Below are 17,864 nucleotides of genomic sequence, written 5' to 3'. Positions count from 1 at the left end.
TTGGACTATACTGCACAGACTTGCCTTACCTGAATCATTTCAACAAACATTATATCATTCCCAGGAATATATGTCACAGAATCATTCTGGATGTTACTATTCAAAATGATAGCATCTCTCCAGCCACTGAAAACACTGAACGCAGTAATTGGAAGAAGAGGTTGCCTCTGCTGATGCATCACTGCAAAAGGGAGAGAGGTCACTCTGTCTTCTCCGGCCCACAGTCTTGTCAAGATCATATTAACTAAAACCTCTAATTAATCTTCCCATCACTGGCCAAATACAGCGTCCTACAATATAAATGAGCCACTGTATATGTTTAAGTGCGGGTGTGTGCGTGTGTGCATTGGTGATAGAGGGGAGGGAGAGATACAGAGAGCGAAGAAGGAGGAGAGAGAGAGGGTTTGTGTGCGTATGTTTTGTGCACATGTGTGTGCACATGGGTGTATGTGCATGAGTGCACAGTTTGCATTTTGATAAGCACATCATGTGCGCCGCTTTCACTGCCTCATACGCAGTTATTTTCAGTGGCACAATACATGGCATCTGTCACAGAGCTTTTCAAATGCACATCTCACTCACGTACACTGTAGTTGAAAGCATCAGAGTACCCGTGCATAAAGAAAACCCTCCTGACATCGCACTGTATAATATTCCTTATATAAGACACTCGGACAAGAACAGTTCAGAGCCAGACTTCTGGTATATTTAACATGTTTCCTTTAATTTGAAATAGTACTCAAACAATTGAGCAGTGTTATTGTAATGTGAAATGTATCATATTGCTCTGTGTGTGCGTTTTAATCCCTGGGTCCATATAGCTACTTCAAAAGGAAAATGTAGAGTTAGCTGCTGGCCCATACGTTTCAATGAAATAGAAGTGACTGATGAATATACAAACCCTGCCTTTCATTTCCTGAATCTCAGGCCTAATAAAAATGGTTGTCACCGCGGGCTGTCTGGCTGCATATCCCTAAGTATCACTACTGACAGAACACAATGGCATTCATAATAACGTTTCTCCTCATCTCACTGATGGCAGTCATACAGAATAGGACATGTTGTGACATGCACTGGTCGGGGTCTTGGCTCTATCTCTGTGTGTGTGTGTGTGTGTGTGTGTGTGTGTGTGTGTGTGTGTGTGTGTGTGTGTGTGTGTGTGTGTGTGTGTGTGTGTGAAGGAGAGAGACTATGTGCTACTGTGTGCATGCATGATTGTGTGTGTGAGTGTGTAGTACTGGCCCTTTGCCATATGAGGCTTATCCACAGTCCAGACCCTCCACTACACCCTGCCCTCTTCTCACTCGCCCTGCCTCTGTCAAATCAATGGCACTCTACTACCACCTAGTGGACCACAACGGAATATCAGCCATCTGGGGAAAGACTGGGAGAGGAGGAGAGGAGCTGTTTACAAGTGGCATTTTTCCCTAATTAAAAGCAGCACTTGTTGGAGCACTTGGTCTGGAGAAGGACTGGCATCCACAGTGACGCAGGCAGGGCCCTCAACCCGCTGGTAAGCCTCCTCCACTCTGCAGACAAAGAGAATAAGTAATTACGTTCCACAAATTAACAAAGCACTTAAAATCTGGGTCAGCAGTACTTTTGAGATGGTATACCAAATTAATTGCTTTTCCTGATCACATGAACTAACCAGGAAAAAGCTAAGGGCAATAAGGATGAGTAAAGCTATAAAATAATGATCACAATGGTTTTCGATAGTTGTATGTCAAGTTTAGACTGCAAATTGCTATGCCTTTGCCTGGTCTATCCATATACCGTGATATATTTCACACAACAAGTACCAAAACATATGGCCATAGTGGACATTGAGCAATAGTAAGAACAATGGTCTAGAAGATTAAAAAACAACAACTGACAGCACACAATCATCATGCCAGAGGTTTGGACAGGTGATGGACTGAGAGCCAGAGTCCAGACTGTCAACAGTGATCAACAGCCGTCTTCCTCGAGGATAATGACTGCTGGTTGAATATCTGGTGAGCCCATGTGAAAAGCATTCATCCCAAATGGCACCCTATTCCCTACATGGTGCACTACTTTTGACCAGAGCCCAATGGGCCCAGGTCAAAGGCCGTGCACTATGTAGGGAATAGGGTGCCATTTGGGACAAAGCCCAGGATGTCAGCGGGCAGAATGAAGGAAAGTTGCCATCGACCAGTCTGACTACTAGCAGTGCGTAATGGAGCACACCAACTCAGCAACTAATCACTTGTTCTTTCCTCATCAGATGGTTCCCCTCGGGATGGTAATTGATTGTTAAGTGTTTGATGGGTCAGACTAAGACGGAGTAGGACCTGATGTCCTCACTCAATTAGGTACAGTAGTGTGTGTGTGTGTGTGTGTGTGTGTGTGTGTGTGTGTGTAGGGTGTGGACATGTTTAACTAAACTTGTGGGGACCAGAATAGTAAATAAACCAACATTTGACCAACAGGGGACATTTTGTCGGGCCCCACAAGGAAAAGGTCTAATTCTATGGGGTTTATGGTTAGAATTAGAAGTTAGGTTCAGGAAAGTAGGATTTTCAATGGGAATCAATTGTATGTACCCCCAAGGTTGGTTAAACAAGACTGTGTGTGTGTGTGTGTGTGTGCAGATCACAGTTAGTGATGCTCATCTGACCACTTCAATTCAGCAGTGTGTAAGGTATGTTAATAAACCGCTGTAAAGTGTGTGCGTTCTCCACGTCTTTATACATACACCGAAACAGTAGGTGCTGTCAATATATTGGAGTAGAACATGTAATATGTACTACTGTATATCTACTCACTTCAGTAGTGTGAGCTGTATCACATTCTAATACAGTGATAAACTTGAAGTATAGTTTCGTCTGAATTTCAGTCATCTTACTCTTTTGGTCAAAGTAGAGGGGGGATAGATGAAGGGGAGACACTGTAGGAAGGTTGGACACAGAGATCAAACCCCGGCCTCTGCGGTCGACATGTGCGCTTGAGACAGGTGTGCTCCCACTAGACCACAGGCCCTGCACAAGAATTCTTACTTCTGTCTGAACAGGTGGTTGGCCTCCAGCTCCTCCTCCTCCATGGTCTTGTCCTGACCTCTGACCTGTAGTCTCCTAATCCTCTCCTGTGAGCTGAGGCTGAGCATCAGCACCAGGCTGGGCCTCAGGAGGTCCCCTGGCCAGCCATACACCTCACTGCCAGCCTGGGGCAGGTTACCCAGCTTACCACCCACTGCCGTGGCAATGGCGTAGGCTGCTGTGCTGTGCCAGTACCTGGGAGGAATGGAGAGTATAGGGAGATAGTGGGATGTTGTGAGCCTCAAAGACCAGAGACTATGTCTGGTATACTGGTGTTGTTTGGTGGTTCATTCCCAGCTATGTTGAAAATTGGAACCTTTCCTGTGCTTTTCCACTTTTATGACATTGAAGTGGCATAGTCTACTAAGGCAATGTGTTTGAGTTACACATACAATTTGCACCATACAATGGCCGTGTCCGAATACCCGTACTTGCGTTCTAAACAGTAGGCTGATTGGGTATGTGAAAATACAACGTTTTATAGTATAGAGATATTTATTGTGGACCTAAGCTTGTCGCCCGCCTTCCCGTCTTTGGGACAACGACTCCCATTGTTAGGGCGGAGTCGTGCATCTCATCATTATATACAGATCTCTGGTGATCTCTGGTGTAAGCATACTGTAAATGCTCATAAAAATGATGGGTATAGGGAAAAGTTGAGTATCATGCAGCAGCCTAAACCTATGGATGTTACATTGAGCTGGGTGAATGGAATATGAATGACAGTCATCCAACATGCTGTAATAGAAATAAGTATATGTCCTCCCTCATCTTAAACAGCACCGACAGCCACTGATGGTTAGTACACGGTATGTAGTTTTAGTAAGAAGTAGGCAAATCAGATTTCAGACACAGCCATACATTCAGAAGGGATGACATATACCAACTCATCGAACTTGCTACAACACCAAAGCTATTTCATCCTGCCCTTACCTGTCTACAATGACAGGTGCTTGTCTGGCCTCCTGGCCTATCTGTCCTGCTGTCAGGTAATTCCCAAGGGCGTAGAAGGCCCTACGGATGAGGGGGGGCTCAGTGTCGAAGCGGGCCCTCCATGGGGACAGACACTGCGGAGGGGACTTCAGGAGAGTGGCCCCCAGTGCCTCCGTCAGAGACTCAGTCAGAGTGCTTTTACCTGAGCAGTAGTGGGAATAGAGAGAAATTAGAGAAGGAAAAAAAAGAGACAAATTTGAAAGCAACTGACTGAAAGAGCATTCAGTTTTGTATGACCTGAGTTTTTCCTGACCATGTGACGTGATCAGAAAGGAAAACTCCTGGCCGTATACAATCGGCTACATTGAATTGGCAAGGACAATAGTGAAGTAGTGATGGTGTTAACCTGTAGCATCCAATCCCTCTATGACAATAACAGGAAAGGCTGTTTTCTCCTTAGGCTCGGGTCGCTGGTCCACAAGCTCCAGCACTGCCTTGGACTCAGGGATGATGTCAACACACTACAGATGAGGAGCAAAGTAGATAGAGATGAGATAAAGTTGTAGTTGGCCTGCTTGAATATCATGTTATTCCTTTGTCCACCACTGGAGTGTGACATTGCTAGGTTTTTATTTTGTCTCTGACTGCACACAGTATATTAGGCTTATATAGATTACCACAGTATGAGTCATAATACCCATACTCAAACACGGAAATGGTTCCAAATGTTTTTCCTCCATTCATTTTATCCATTGTGGATTTTAGAAACACTTCAAATAAGCTCTGCGTTTCGTGTAGGCTTACCCTGGCGTGACATTTTGATAACCGTGTAAATCCCCCTCGGACAAGGTGACATTTTTACCCCCCTTTTTCGTGATTATGATCTTGTCTCATCGCTGGAACTCCATAACGGGCTCGTGAGAGGAGAAGGTCGAGTCATGCCTCCTCCGAAACATGACCCACCAAGCCGCGCTTCTTAACACCCGCTCGCTTAACCTGGAAGCCAGTCTCACCAATGTGTCGGAGGATACACTGTTTAACTAACAACCGATGTCAGCCTGCAGGCTCCCGGCCCGCCACAAGAAGTTGCTAGAGCGCGATGAGCCAGGTAAAGCCCCCCCCGGCCAAACCCTCCCCTAACCCGGACGGTGCTGGGCCAATTGTGAGCCGCCCTATGGGACTCCCAGTCACGGCTGATTGTGACACTGCCTTGGTTCGATCCCAGGCTGTAGTGACGCGGCAGTACTGCGGTGCAGTGCCTTAGACCACTGCGCCACTCTGGAGGCCTCAGACATGGTGACTTTTATCAATTTATTCGCCTGTATTTACCACCCAATAATGAAATGCTAATTAGCTGCTAATGTGGCTATCATACAGAACTACAAATGCATAGCTCAAGCTTCACATCACTCACCAGGGCCATGATGATCTGGACGAGACTGCCGAATCGAGGCAAAGGTAAGAATCTCTGGATTAACACACGCGCACTTAAAAAAAATGTTTTACCTTTATTTAACTAGGCAATTACTAAATGTAGACTTGAATAAATGAATAACCAGAGAGAAAACATTGCTGACTGCAATCACTGCAGAGAAAAGAGGCCACTCTAGGCGGGCCACGAAATAAATAAATGCTGAAACTAATGCTGGACAATCAAATTCGAGATGTAAATAAACTAAATTAGTTAAGCCTGGGTCAAATGACACAGGGCTTATTTTACACTGCTCCAGTGAAACGAGGCCCGCCATGCATTTATGAAAGCACTTGTTTCCAAACGCTCAAATGATCTCACTCTTTTTACAGTCTTACAGGAATATTAAACTATACGTTGAATAAAAGTGTTATATTTTTATTGTAATTGTAACAATTGCGGGATCGTACCATGTGTGATAACAGGTGGCATATTATTGGTAAGAAACTCGGTTTCCTACTATAGGCAGTTGGCTGCATAGTGATTGCAACATTGTAACGCTCCACTGCAGATGTTAAAGTAAAATCCCCTTCTTCCAGGCAAGGGACCTCCTATATGTGCACGCACGCACCAACATTTTCTATGAGCCTAATCATAGAATTACATAGATAATTGGAGCCTATATCTTTCTATTCAAAAAAACAAGTGGTAGGCCTACCTTTTTAACAGACACAGTTATGATATCCATAGATGTCGGTATAGCCAAATCCTCCGATACTGTCACATGCAATCCTTAAAAACCAGGGATCGAATTGAGTGAGGGTATCCCATACCCTTTGTTAAAGAAAAGAGCAAAAAGGATATCTATTGTTTGCTTTATATTTTGAAATAAATACATAAAAAGTATCCAGATTATATAAAGCGTTCCATAACAATGCTTAACTCGATGATGCCTTATGGTAGAAACAAGTTTTAAAATGCCCGCGAAGGACGTGACTCCGATGCAAAAAAGGATATATTGATTACTCTCTATGACATTCTGAGGCTGAGCTGCAGCCGATAATATTCGAGGAGATAAAAAAAATGACTTTGCTATTCTGTCCCTAATTAATTGAGCTTTTCACTTTCTGAAAAGAGAAGATGTTTGTTTAAACCCAGGAGGCTTTTAGGGAAGCACTTCTGTTGTTGGGTTATGCAATAGACAAGTAGCCAGCAGTTGAAGCTTACATTTTTCTGCATCGATAGAGCCTCTGTCTGGGTGGAAAGGTAACTTTTGAAAGTGCCATGCTTAGATTCATAAGGATGTCTAAGAATTCATTATTTGAAAAGAGCATTGCAAACAAGACACTCTGGTTTGACATTGTAAAAATATGATAAGAATGCCTATTTCTCTGTCCATTTTTCCCCATTCATCCCTATTTTCACTATCCAACTTTCTTTAAAGACTTTTTCAGCACAACATTTTCTCTTGATTGCAAGCTGTTTTTCCCCAATCAACACACAAAGAAATATAAAAAATGAAGGTAATAGAGTTATTGCTGATTTTATCAATGTAATCTATATTAGGCTATGTTATTGACATTTAACTGATTATATAGCCTATAAACCAGATGTCTTAAAATGTTTGTTTAAATTTGCAGCATAAGCCTATGAATTGGACTGCTATTATGTTCTGTTCCTGAGACTTTTAGCTGAGAATAAAGTTGGGCTGGGATAAGAGGGGGGCTGCAGTTTTTTGTCTCGCCGAGTGCGGCAGAACGTCCAGTGCCGGCCCTGTCTGGGCTGTTTGTAAATTCAGAGTGTTGTCAGATTGTCAGTTCATAACTTCAGAGCGTTTCGCTCTTGGAGCCTTCAGAGCACACACTGGACTCTGGTCAAGGAGTAGGGTTGATCCGAGCGTTCTGACCTCACAACAGCAGTCAAGCACCAAAGCTAACTGGCTAAAGTTGGCTAGCTTGCTAGTTACCGACAGATATGAGAGAAAACCTCACTCTGACTATTTTACTCAAACTAGCAGAGCTAGTTAAGATTGTTTTCATAGTAGCGTGTTAGTGACTGTAACTGTGCTGCTAGTGTAACTAGTTATGCACCGACATTAAACTTTTGGCCGATACTGATATCCGATATTTTCCTGGCAAAAAAAAAAAGATACCGATAACCAATATTAAAACATTTTGCGGCCTTTTTAGCATTCTAGTATAGTTAAATAGTTAACACGCACACATGGACGCAGCTGACTAAGGCACTGCATCTCAGTGCAAGAGGCGTCACTACAGTCCCTGGTTCGAATCCAGGCTGTATCACATCCGGCAGTAATTGGGAGTCCCATAGGGCGGCGCACAATTGGCCCAGCGTCGTCCGGGCCGTCATTGTAAATAAGAAGTTGTTCTTAACTGACTTGCTTAGTTAAATAAAGGTTACACACACACACACACACAAACACACCACACTGACCAAAAAGTTATTTTGTTAGCATTTACGTATGTCCCCATTACCAGTAAAACATAATCAAAACCTATTTCTTTCACTTACTTGCTGTGCTGTTTCATTGTTCATTTGTTCAGTCGTTTCCTTCTCAAAAAGGATTTCTATGGAACGCTGTTTGGGTCTTTGCGTGTTAAAAAAGATACACATCAAAAAACACTATTTGACGTGTCAAATAACACAACATAATCTGTTTCAGTAGCTATAGCCAGCTAACTATATAGCTAGGTGTCATCTGTCACGACTTCCCCCGGAGTCGGTCCCTCTCCTTGTTCGAGCGGCGTTCGGCAATTGACTTCACTGGCCTTCTAGCCATCACCAATCCACTTTTCATTTTCCATTTGTTTTGACTTTGGTTTTTACACACCTGGTTTCAATTCCCCCATTACATGTTCATTATTTAACCCTCTGGTTTCCCCCATGTTTGTGTGCGTGTTTGTTCTATGTTAATAGCTGTATCTGACGGCTGGTATTTTGTTGCCGGGTTTTGAATTTACGCCCGTTTATTCATGGTACCGGTATATTTCACGCACCGTTGTAGTGTTTCTATACTGTTGTTTTTTTTGTATTAAATACCTTGTCCACGCATCTCAACTCTCCTGCGCCTGACTCCTTCTCACCAGTTACCCAAAGCCTTGACATCATAGTCTAAAATAACCCTAATTTATAAGACAGTTCTTACAATGAGGGAAAAAAGTATTTGATCCCCTGCTGATTTTATACGTTTGCCCACTGACAAAGAAATGATCAGTCTATAATTTAATGGTAGGTTTATTTGAACAGTGAGAGACAGAATTACAAAAAAAAATCCTGAAAAACGCATGTCAAAAATGTTATAAATTGATTTGTATTTTAACAAGGGAAATAAGTATTTGACCCCCTCTCAATCAGAAAGATTTCTGGCTCCCAGGTGTCTTTTATACAGGTACCGAGCTGAGATTAGGAGCACACTGTTAAAGGGAGTGCTCCTAATCTCAGTTTGTTACCTGTATAAAAGACACCTGTCCACAGAAGCAATCAATCAATCAGATTCCAAACTCTCCACCATGGCCAAGACCAAAGAGCTCCCCAAGGATGTTAGGGACAAGATTGTAGACCTACACAAGGCTGGAATGGGCTACAAGACCATCGCCAAGCAGCTTGGTGAGAAGGTGACAGACAACAGTTGGTGCGATTATTCGCAAATGGAAGAAACACAAAAGAACTGTCAGTCTCCCTCGGCCTGGGGCTCCATGCAAGATCTCACCTTGTGGAGTTGCAATGATCATGAGAACGGTGAGTAATCAGCCCAAAACTACACGGGAGGATCTTGTCAATGATCTCAAGGCAGCTGGGACCATAGTCACCAAGAAAACAATTGGTAACACACTACGCCGTGAAGGACTGAAATCCTGCAGCGCCCGCAAGGTCCCCCTGCTCAAGAAAGCACATATACATGCCCGTCTGAAGTTTTACAATAAACATCAGAATGATTCAGAGGACAACTGGGTGAAAGTGTTGTGGTTAGATGAGACCAAAATGGAGCTCTTTGGCATCAACTCGCCGTGTTTGGAAGAGGAGGAATGCTGCCTATGACCCCAAGAACACCATCCCCACCATCAAACATGGAGGTGGAAACATTATGCTTTGGGGGGTGTTTTTCTGCTAAGGGGACAGGACAACTTCACCGCATCAAAGGGACGATGGACGGGGCCATCATGTACCGTCAAATCTTGGGTGAGAACCTCCTTCCCTCAGCCAGGGCTGGGTATTCCAGCATGACAATGACCCAAAACACACAGCCAAGGCAACAAAGGAGTGGCTCAAGAAGAAGCACATTAAGATCCTGGAGTGGCCTAGCCAGTCTCCAGACCTTAATCCCATAGAAAATCTGTGGAGGGAGCTGAAGGTTCAAGTTGCCAAACGTCAGCCTCGAAACCTTAATGACTTGGAGAAGATCTGCAAAGAGGAGTGGGACAAAATCCCTCCTGAGATGTTTGCAAACCTGGTGGCCAACTACAAGAAACGTCTGACCTCTGTGGTTGCCAACAAGGATTTTGCCACCAAGTACTAAGTCATGTTTTGCAGAGGGGTCAAATACTTATTTCCCTCACTGTATGTGATTGATGGTGGTCGGACCCATCTATGTGAAGCTAGCCACAATAAGGATTAGTCACCATAGTGGACTTTGCAGTTAGCCTTCAAAATAAAAGTGAGGCATAATTCCACTATTTGTATTCATTTGCATCACTTTCAATGACATACTTTTATTTTGAAGGCAAACCGCAAATTCCACTATTGTGCCTAATCCTTATTGTGGCTAGCTTCACAACACATAACCCAGTCCGGTCGAGACTCACTAGCCAGATGAAGCTAGCTGGCTGCTCATAACATTAGCTTTGGGAAACAGGGTTAAGTAGCTGGCTAGCTATTATTTTCATGAACTGAAGTTCAATGGTTATGTGTTGTGAAGCTAGCCACAATAAGGATTAGGCACAATAGTGGAATTTGCGGTTTGCCTTTAAAATAAAAGTATGTCATTGACAGCGATGCAATTGAATACAAATAGTAGAATTATGCCATACTTTTTTTTTGAAGACTAACCGTTAAGTCCACTATTGTGGCTAATCCTTATTGTGGCTAGCTTCACATAGATGGGTCTGACCACCATCAATCAAATACAAACTGTCTTATAAATTAGGGTTATTTTAGATGATGACACCTAGCTATACAGTTAGCTAGCTAACTATAGCTACTGAAACAGCACTGTAGGTGCGCGAAACAACTTTACCAGCATCATAGCATACGTATCGATGAATCGTTGTGACATGAAATACAAGTGATAGTGTAATCAATGTGTAATAACTATTACGTGACATGCAGTCATATTCAGGTCCTGATTGGTCAACAAGCTTATTTTACACGTCAAATAGTGTTATCTCCTGGTCATTGTTTTCTTTTTTGACACGCAAAGACCCAAACGGGGTTCCTTAGCAAAGACCCAAACGGCGTCCCATAGAAATCCTGGTTGAGAATGAAACGACTGAACAAGTGAACAATGAAACAGCACAGCAAGTAAGTGAAAGAAATAGGTTTTGATTATGTTTTACTGGTAATGGGGACATACGTAAATGCCAACAAAATATATTTTTGGTCAGTGTGGTGTGTGTGTGTGTGTAACCTTTATTTAACTATGCAAGTCAGTTAAGAACACATTTTTATTTGCAATGACGGCCTACCCCGGCCAAACCCGGACGCCGCTAGGCCAATTGTGCGCCGCCCTATGGGACTCCCAATCACGGCCGGATGTGATACAGCCTGGATTCGAACCAGGGACTGTAGTGATGCCTCTTGCACTGAGATGCAGTGCCTTAGACCACTGCGTCCATGTGTGTGTGTTAACTATTTAACTGTACTAGAATGCTTAAAAAGCGCTAAAATTTTAAATATCGGTTATTGGTATCTTTTTTTACAAGGAAAATATCGGATATCAGTATCGGCCAAAAATGTAATATTGGTGCATCACTACCCACAATCCTATGCAAACCAGATGTAACTAATTTCGAGGGTTTTAGGATTACAAACTAGCCAGCTCTATACACATAATGACAACTGCACAAATACACGGCAACATGTGTCAACTGATTTGAAACTTAAAAGTGTCACTATTCAAACCTGTTGCAGAACTTTGTAGGCATCCTCAAAACTGTAGAACACGTCATAGTTGATGATGTTGAGAGTTGAAGGATGATGCTCTGGCTTTTCAGCAGGTACCACGCAGTATTTCTCCAACACCTCCACCCAACCGTCTTCTGTATTGGACCACAGGTGTTGCGACCACTGTCTGTCCTCTCCCCCGCACAAGTAGGAGCATACATAGACTGGGTCATTGCGAAGCAACTCGCCTAATACTCGTTCAGTCGCTGAGGACTTAGATGCGTCTTTTATAAAATATCCTTTGATGACAGAATCTTTGACATTAGGCTGAAATGTGAACATTTCCAAAATCGTACATTCTGGAGGTAACTCTTTTGAAAGTTTGTTTTTCAGTCCTCCATAAAACTTTGCTCTTTCAATTTTGTCATCGCTCTGGACATGGAGCGAGTAGCATGTTTCATCAGCGAGGACATTTCTGAACACTTGTGGCCGCTCGCTATGCTTGCTTGCTAGGGCGAAGTAGATTGGGTCAGAATTCGTATCGAAGTCTACTGCAAAAACATAAGAAGACCACTGGCCAAACCGGGACATCATGCGTCTTGCCATCTTGAATCAAACCACGAACAAAATGCACTTTCAGCTGAATCACAACTCACGCCTGATTTGGGAAACTGAGGGGGAAACGAAACTTATGGCGCTTGACAAGCAAACCGAAACTTGAGCCACTTGACCCATAATACCAAAAACGAAAGTGAAAAGGTGTGCCTATCATAATATGGCTGTTACCTACTGTCCCATGGCCTCACCTAAATTACACAAATGAGTCAGCTAATTTGCTTAGCGCTATTATTATGAAGGCCTATTCAAAGCGCAGGCTTTTTTATTATAAGCACTTACGTATGTAGGCATGTAATAGGACTGAATTTGAATAAATACATTAATTTTTATTTTCAAGTTTTTAGAGCGCTGTTTTTAGCCGAGTGAACCACACTCATACAGTAGGTAGCCCACTGGGCAGTCAACGTCTAGTTTTGATTTAGCCTACATTTGGTTGAGTCGTCAACAAAGGTGAATTAAAAATGACCATGACATTGGATTTAGGTTCCAAGCACTTTTCAATTCAATCCGTTATCCACGTTGATTCAACATGATCACATTTAATTGTTTGGTTGAAATGGCGTGGATTTAACCCGTTTTTGTGGGAGGCCTATTCAACTGCCCAGGTGACGTTTTGAAGATCAGTTACATTACAACGCCAGGAGACGCTTCATTTATTGCGGAGTCAAGTTAGCCATGCATCAGAAGTTTCAACAGGACAGGACAGCTGAAGACTAGTAATGTTGTTCTCTACTCAAGTCGTGCACCCAAGTGTCAGTATTGGCAGCAATGGCAGCATGATCAGAGAAAAGTTGTTCCAAACGTATGGTATGATGGTTTTCATTTTCATTTCTGTGTTAAAATAAATATGGTAGGCTGACCAACGTTACCTGGTGATTGTCATTATATCATAATGCACCCATAATAAACAAACAATCCACATTATTCTCAGGAAAAACAAGTTAATGTGATTGACACTAGATGTCAGCACCGGGTTAGTTTTTGATATGAGGTCACAAAAAGCAAACTCAGAGAAGCATTTCACACGTTTTATTTGAAAGGCCTTGCAGTTGACTTGGATCATCAAAGTGTTTTTAAAAACGACTTGTTGATATTTTCATTTCAATAAATATAAACTATCACATGGATGTCTGGATATTAATACATTTTAAAATCATTGGCGTTTCAAAATAACATTGTTTGAGATGATGTCAGTTTTATCACCAAAACACTCGTTGGCTAATACTAGGACATTCTGGCCATTTCCTGTGACAGCTTTGACGAGTACACCAACCAGACTATTGGCAGAGCCAAGGGCAGGAAGAGCCACCTGGACATCTTCTTCAAGGTCTGTGAGTGGTGCCGGAATTACAAAGTGATAACGTGCTTTTTGTATGTTCAGTTTTGTTGTTTTTTCCTTATATGTCCTGTTATCCAATTATTTATTTTTTACATGTTCTATTCACCAGCCAAGAGGCTTATTTTCACTTTCATGTAGTATTTGGAATTTAGCAGTGGGTGAAATGTGCGGAATTTATGAATACAGTTAATACTATTTGCAGTGTGTTACATATGTCTCTGTATGTAATGTATCGCAAATAAATAAAAAAAGATGACTTTGCATGATACAGAATGATGTTTGTTAATCACAATCAATTTACAGGAAGCACATTTATTCAGTATCTGGATCAGGCTTGTTGCCATACAACCATTCCAATTTTAAGAGGCGACTACTGTAGCTTAAAGTTATATGCTATTGTTCTCCATCCATTTCAGTTTGCTGAAAATGTTGTAGGCCTACTGTAGCCTAAATGTGCAGTAAATGTCTATTGGGATAACTAAATCCCCACCCCTGATAAGATTGCTCACTAGAGCACGATGAGGAGGGGTTCTCTTGGGCCTGACATAATGTCTTTGTTTACTACAGTATGTTGTAATCTTGTCTTGATCTGTGTCTCATCAGATCTGGAGATTCTCAATGGGACAATAGTCAGTCCCCTTATATTAAGCAGGCCTATAAGCCTTCATCTGTTGCTACTGAAGCTGAATACCTAAATCAAGTAAAGCTTAATTTTCTTTCCTTGTTTTCCTTTCTTAATGTTCTTTCTGTTCTAAACAGATATTTCCTTCCTGTAAGAACCAACGCTGATGATGAGAAGCAGTTACGGAGAGTGAACATTTAATCTTGCACAGACATGGAACAGGACAGGAAAAGCGTCAGAATCGGGGGAACAAAACGAGATACGACAATCAATGCGGAGGAAAGCAGGTGTGAGGGGGAACAGAGCTGGGGAACAGACAGATATAGGGGAAGTAATGACACAGGTGATTGACTCCAGGTGAGTGCAATGAATCGCAGATGCGCGTGACGAGGGAAGCAGGTGTGCGTAATGATGGTGGCAGGAGTGCGTAGTATTGGGCAGCCTGGCGCCCTCAAGTGCTAAGGAGGGAGAGCGGGAGCAGGCTGAGGCGTAGGAGCCTGGCGAACTAGCTGAGGCGTGGGAGCCTGGCGATCCGGTTGAGGTGTGACAGCCTGATGATCCTGCTGGGACGTGGGAGCCTGATGATCCGGCTGAGGCATAAAACCCTGACGATCCGGCGGAAGCCTGACGTGGGATGAGCGCCTGCCGAGCCAACCGGGGCAAGGAAACCTCTCGAGCCAGCTAGGGCGTGGAAGCCCAACGAGCCAACTAAGGCACCGAAAAGCCAACACTCCCCGATGCTTCATTTGGTGGCTTCCGCATTCAGTAAGAACCGACGCTGATGATGAGAAGCAGGTACGGAGAGTGAACGTTTAATCTGCGGCGGCCCTCGGACCTGACGTCACCACCTACCGAAAAGCTAGCACTCCTCGTTGCTTCAATTGGTGGCTTCCGCATTCTGTAAGAACCGACGCTGATGATGAGAAGCAAGTACGGAGAGTGAACATACACTGCTCAAAAAAATAAAGGGAACACTTAAACAACACAATGTAACTCCAAGTCAATCACACTTCTGTGAAATCAAACTGTCCACTTAGGAAGCAACACTGATTGACAATACATTTCACATGCTGTTGTGCAAATGAAATAGACAACAGCTGGAAATTATAGGCAATTAGCAAGACACCCCCAATAAAGGAGTGGTTCTGCAGGTGGTGACCACAGACCACTTCTCAGTTCCTATGCTTCCTGGCTGATGTTTTGGTCACTTTTGAATGCTGGCGGTGCTTTCACTCTAGTGGTAGCATGAGACGGCGGCTACAACCCACACAAGTGGCTCAGGTAGTGCAGCTCATCCAGGATGGCACATTAATGCGAGCTGTGGCAAGAAGGTTTGCTGTGTCTGTCAGCGTAGTGTCCAGAGCATGGAGGCTCTACCAGGAGACAGGCCAGTACATCAGGAGACGTGGATGAGGCCGTAGGAGGGCAACAAACCAGCAGCAGGACCGCTACCTCCGCCTTTGTGCAAGGAGGAGCAGGAGAAGCACTGCCAGAGCCCTGCAAAATGACCTCCAGCAGGCCACAAATGTGCATGTGTCTGCCATTAGGTACCGAGATGAGATCCTCAGACCCCTTGTGAGACCATATGCTGGTGCGGTTGGCCCTGGGTTCCTCCTAATGCAAGACAATGCTAGACCTCATGTGGCTGGAGTGTGTCAGCAGTTCCTGCAAGAGGAAGGCATTGATGCTATGGACTGGCCCGCCTGTTCCCCAGACCTGAATCCAATTCAGCACATCTGGGACATCATGTCTCACTCCATCCACCAACGCCACGTTGCACCACAGACTGTCCAGGAGTTGGCGGATGCTTTAGTCCAGGTCTGGGAGGAGATCCCTCAGGAGACCATCCGCCACCTCATCAGGAGCATGCCCAGGCGTTGTAGGGAGGTCATACAGGCACGTGGAGGCCACACACACTACTGAGCCTCATTTTGACTTGTTGGATCAGCCTGTAGTGTGGTTTTCCACTTTAATTTTGAGTGTGACTCCAAATCCAGACCTCCATGGGTTGATAAATTGGATTTCCATTGATTATTTTTGTGTGATTTTGTTGTCAGCACATTCAACTATGTAAAGAAAAAAGTATTTAATAAGATTATTTCATTCATTCAGATCTAGGATGTGTTATTTTAGTGTTCCCTTTATTTTTTTGAGCAGTGTATAAATAAAACACTCAGCAAAAAAAGAAACGTCCTCTCACTGTCAACTGCGTTTATTTTCAGCAAACTTAACATGTAAATATTTGTATGAACATAAGATTCAACAACAGACATAAACTGAACAAATTCCACAGACATGTGACTAACAGAAATTGAATAATGTGTCCCTGAACAAAGGGGGGGGGGGATACTGACGTAAACAGTCAGTATCTGGTGTGGCCACCAGCTGCATTAAGTACTGCAGTGCATCTCCTCCTCATGGACTGAAACAGATATGCCATTTCTTGCTGTGAGATGTTACCCAACACTTCCACCAAGGCACCTGCAAGTTCCCTGAAATTTCTGGGGGGCAATGGCCCTAGCACTCACCCGCCAATCCAACAGGTTACAGATGTGCTCAATGAGATTGAGATCCGGGCTCTTCGCTGGCCATGGCAGAACACTGATATTAATGAATTGCAAAAAAAAAACAAATAAAGAATTGGCCTACAATTCTGAAATTAATCGCATGACCACAATGAAATTGGACATCAAAATATAATTTGTATGAAAATGTAATAGGCCTATCAATAGGAAATGTAATTCAGAAATTGCATTATAAAATGAGTTAATTTCCGACCAGGCCGATGAGTGAACATTTGATAGTGAAATGTGCTCAGTTGGGTAATCCTCTCCATAATGCACCATCGACACTGAAAGCAAAATGCCAGTGACGCCTTTTGTCATTAAGATAAAGTTAAACACAGTAGCTATTGATAAACTGGGTAGTTTGGGTCATGGATGCTGGTTGGCTGAAAGTTGTGGTATATCAGACAATATACCACGGATGTGATGCAAAATTACTTGTTTAATGTTTCAATTGCATTGAAAACCAGTTTTTTTTAAGTGATAATGCCCGCGAAGCCAGTGTTTGGAGGATATATTGGCACGGGTGTTGTTAGGCCCGAGAGAAATTTGAGGGCTGGCAAACCATGCCAATATATCCTTCAAACATCGGCTTCGAGGGCGTTATCACTTTTATACAACGGGTCACCAACATATTCAAATAAAGATTGACATATTTTCATAAAAAATATTATTTTGTTGAATTTATTCATACTTTCATGAGATATAGACCCAACACAAATCTAAGGGTGCTACCCAAACCGGCTGGTCGTTCGTTCTATCAGTTTGGTTGCCAGAGACGCGACTGTCACGTTCGTTGGAATGATCGGACCAAAGCGCAGCGTGAGTAGCGTTCCACATAATTTTTCAATAGTGAAACTTAAGCAAAGACAAAACAAATAAAGAATAAACGATCCGTGACGACAATGCAGTGCTAATAGGCAACTAAACATAAATAATATCCCATAACCCACAAGTGGAAAACAAGCTACTTAAGTATGATCCCCAATTAGAGACAATGATTACCAGCTGCCTCTAATTGGGAATCATACACAATCACCAACATAGAAAAACAAACCTAGAACCCCACATAGAAATAATAAACTAGACTAGCCCCCCCCAGTCACGCCCTGACCTACTCTACCATAGAAAATAAAAGCTTTCTATGGTCAGGACGTGACAGCAACGGAGTCGTTAAATCTTTTTGTACAGTATCAGC

The 17,864-nt window shown here is 43.1% G+C and overlaps 1 protein-coding gene across 2 annotated transcripts; it reads right to left on the bottom strand.

Moving 5' to 3' along the window:
* Window positions 1-700: 700 nt before the first annotated feature.
* Window positions 701-12,254, bottom strand: cmpk2 (cytidine monophosphate (UMP-CMP) kinase 2, mitochondrial). 2 transcript variants are annotated; one of them, XR_003869574.1, is made up of 6 exons: window positions 11,542-12,254; window positions 4,399-4,513; window positions 3,993-4,194; window positions 3,021-3,254; window positions 1,179-1,529; window positions 701-1,120 (listed from the first exon to the last, which is right to left on the bottom strand). XR_003869574.1 is itself a non-coding variant. In XM_029713951.1 (5 exons), the coding sequence occupies exons 1-5, from the start codon at window positions 12,127-12,129 to the stop codon at window positions 1,409-1,411; spliced, it is 1,260 nt and encodes a 419-aa protein (XP_029569811.1). In that variant the 5' UTR covers window positions 12,130-12,254; the 3' UTR covers window positions 701-1,408. The 2 variants fall into 2 exon arrangements, 1 of the variants encoding a protein (XP_029569811.1); XM_029713951.1 differs by having other exon boundaries at window positions 701-1,529.
* Window positions 12,255-17,864: the final 5,610 nt, after the last annotated feature.

The sequence above is a fragment of the Salmo trutta genome, chromosome 25 (genome assembly GCF_901001165.1).
Source record: "Salmo trutta chromosome 25, fSalTru1.1, whole genome shotgun sequence".
Classification (NCBI taxonomy): domain Eukaryota; kingdom Metazoa; phylum Chordata; class Actinopteri; order Salmoniformes; family Salmonidae; genus Salmo; species Salmo trutta.
Note: the sequence above shows the minus strand (reverse complement) of the source record. Positions and strands in the feature narration are given on the sequence as shown.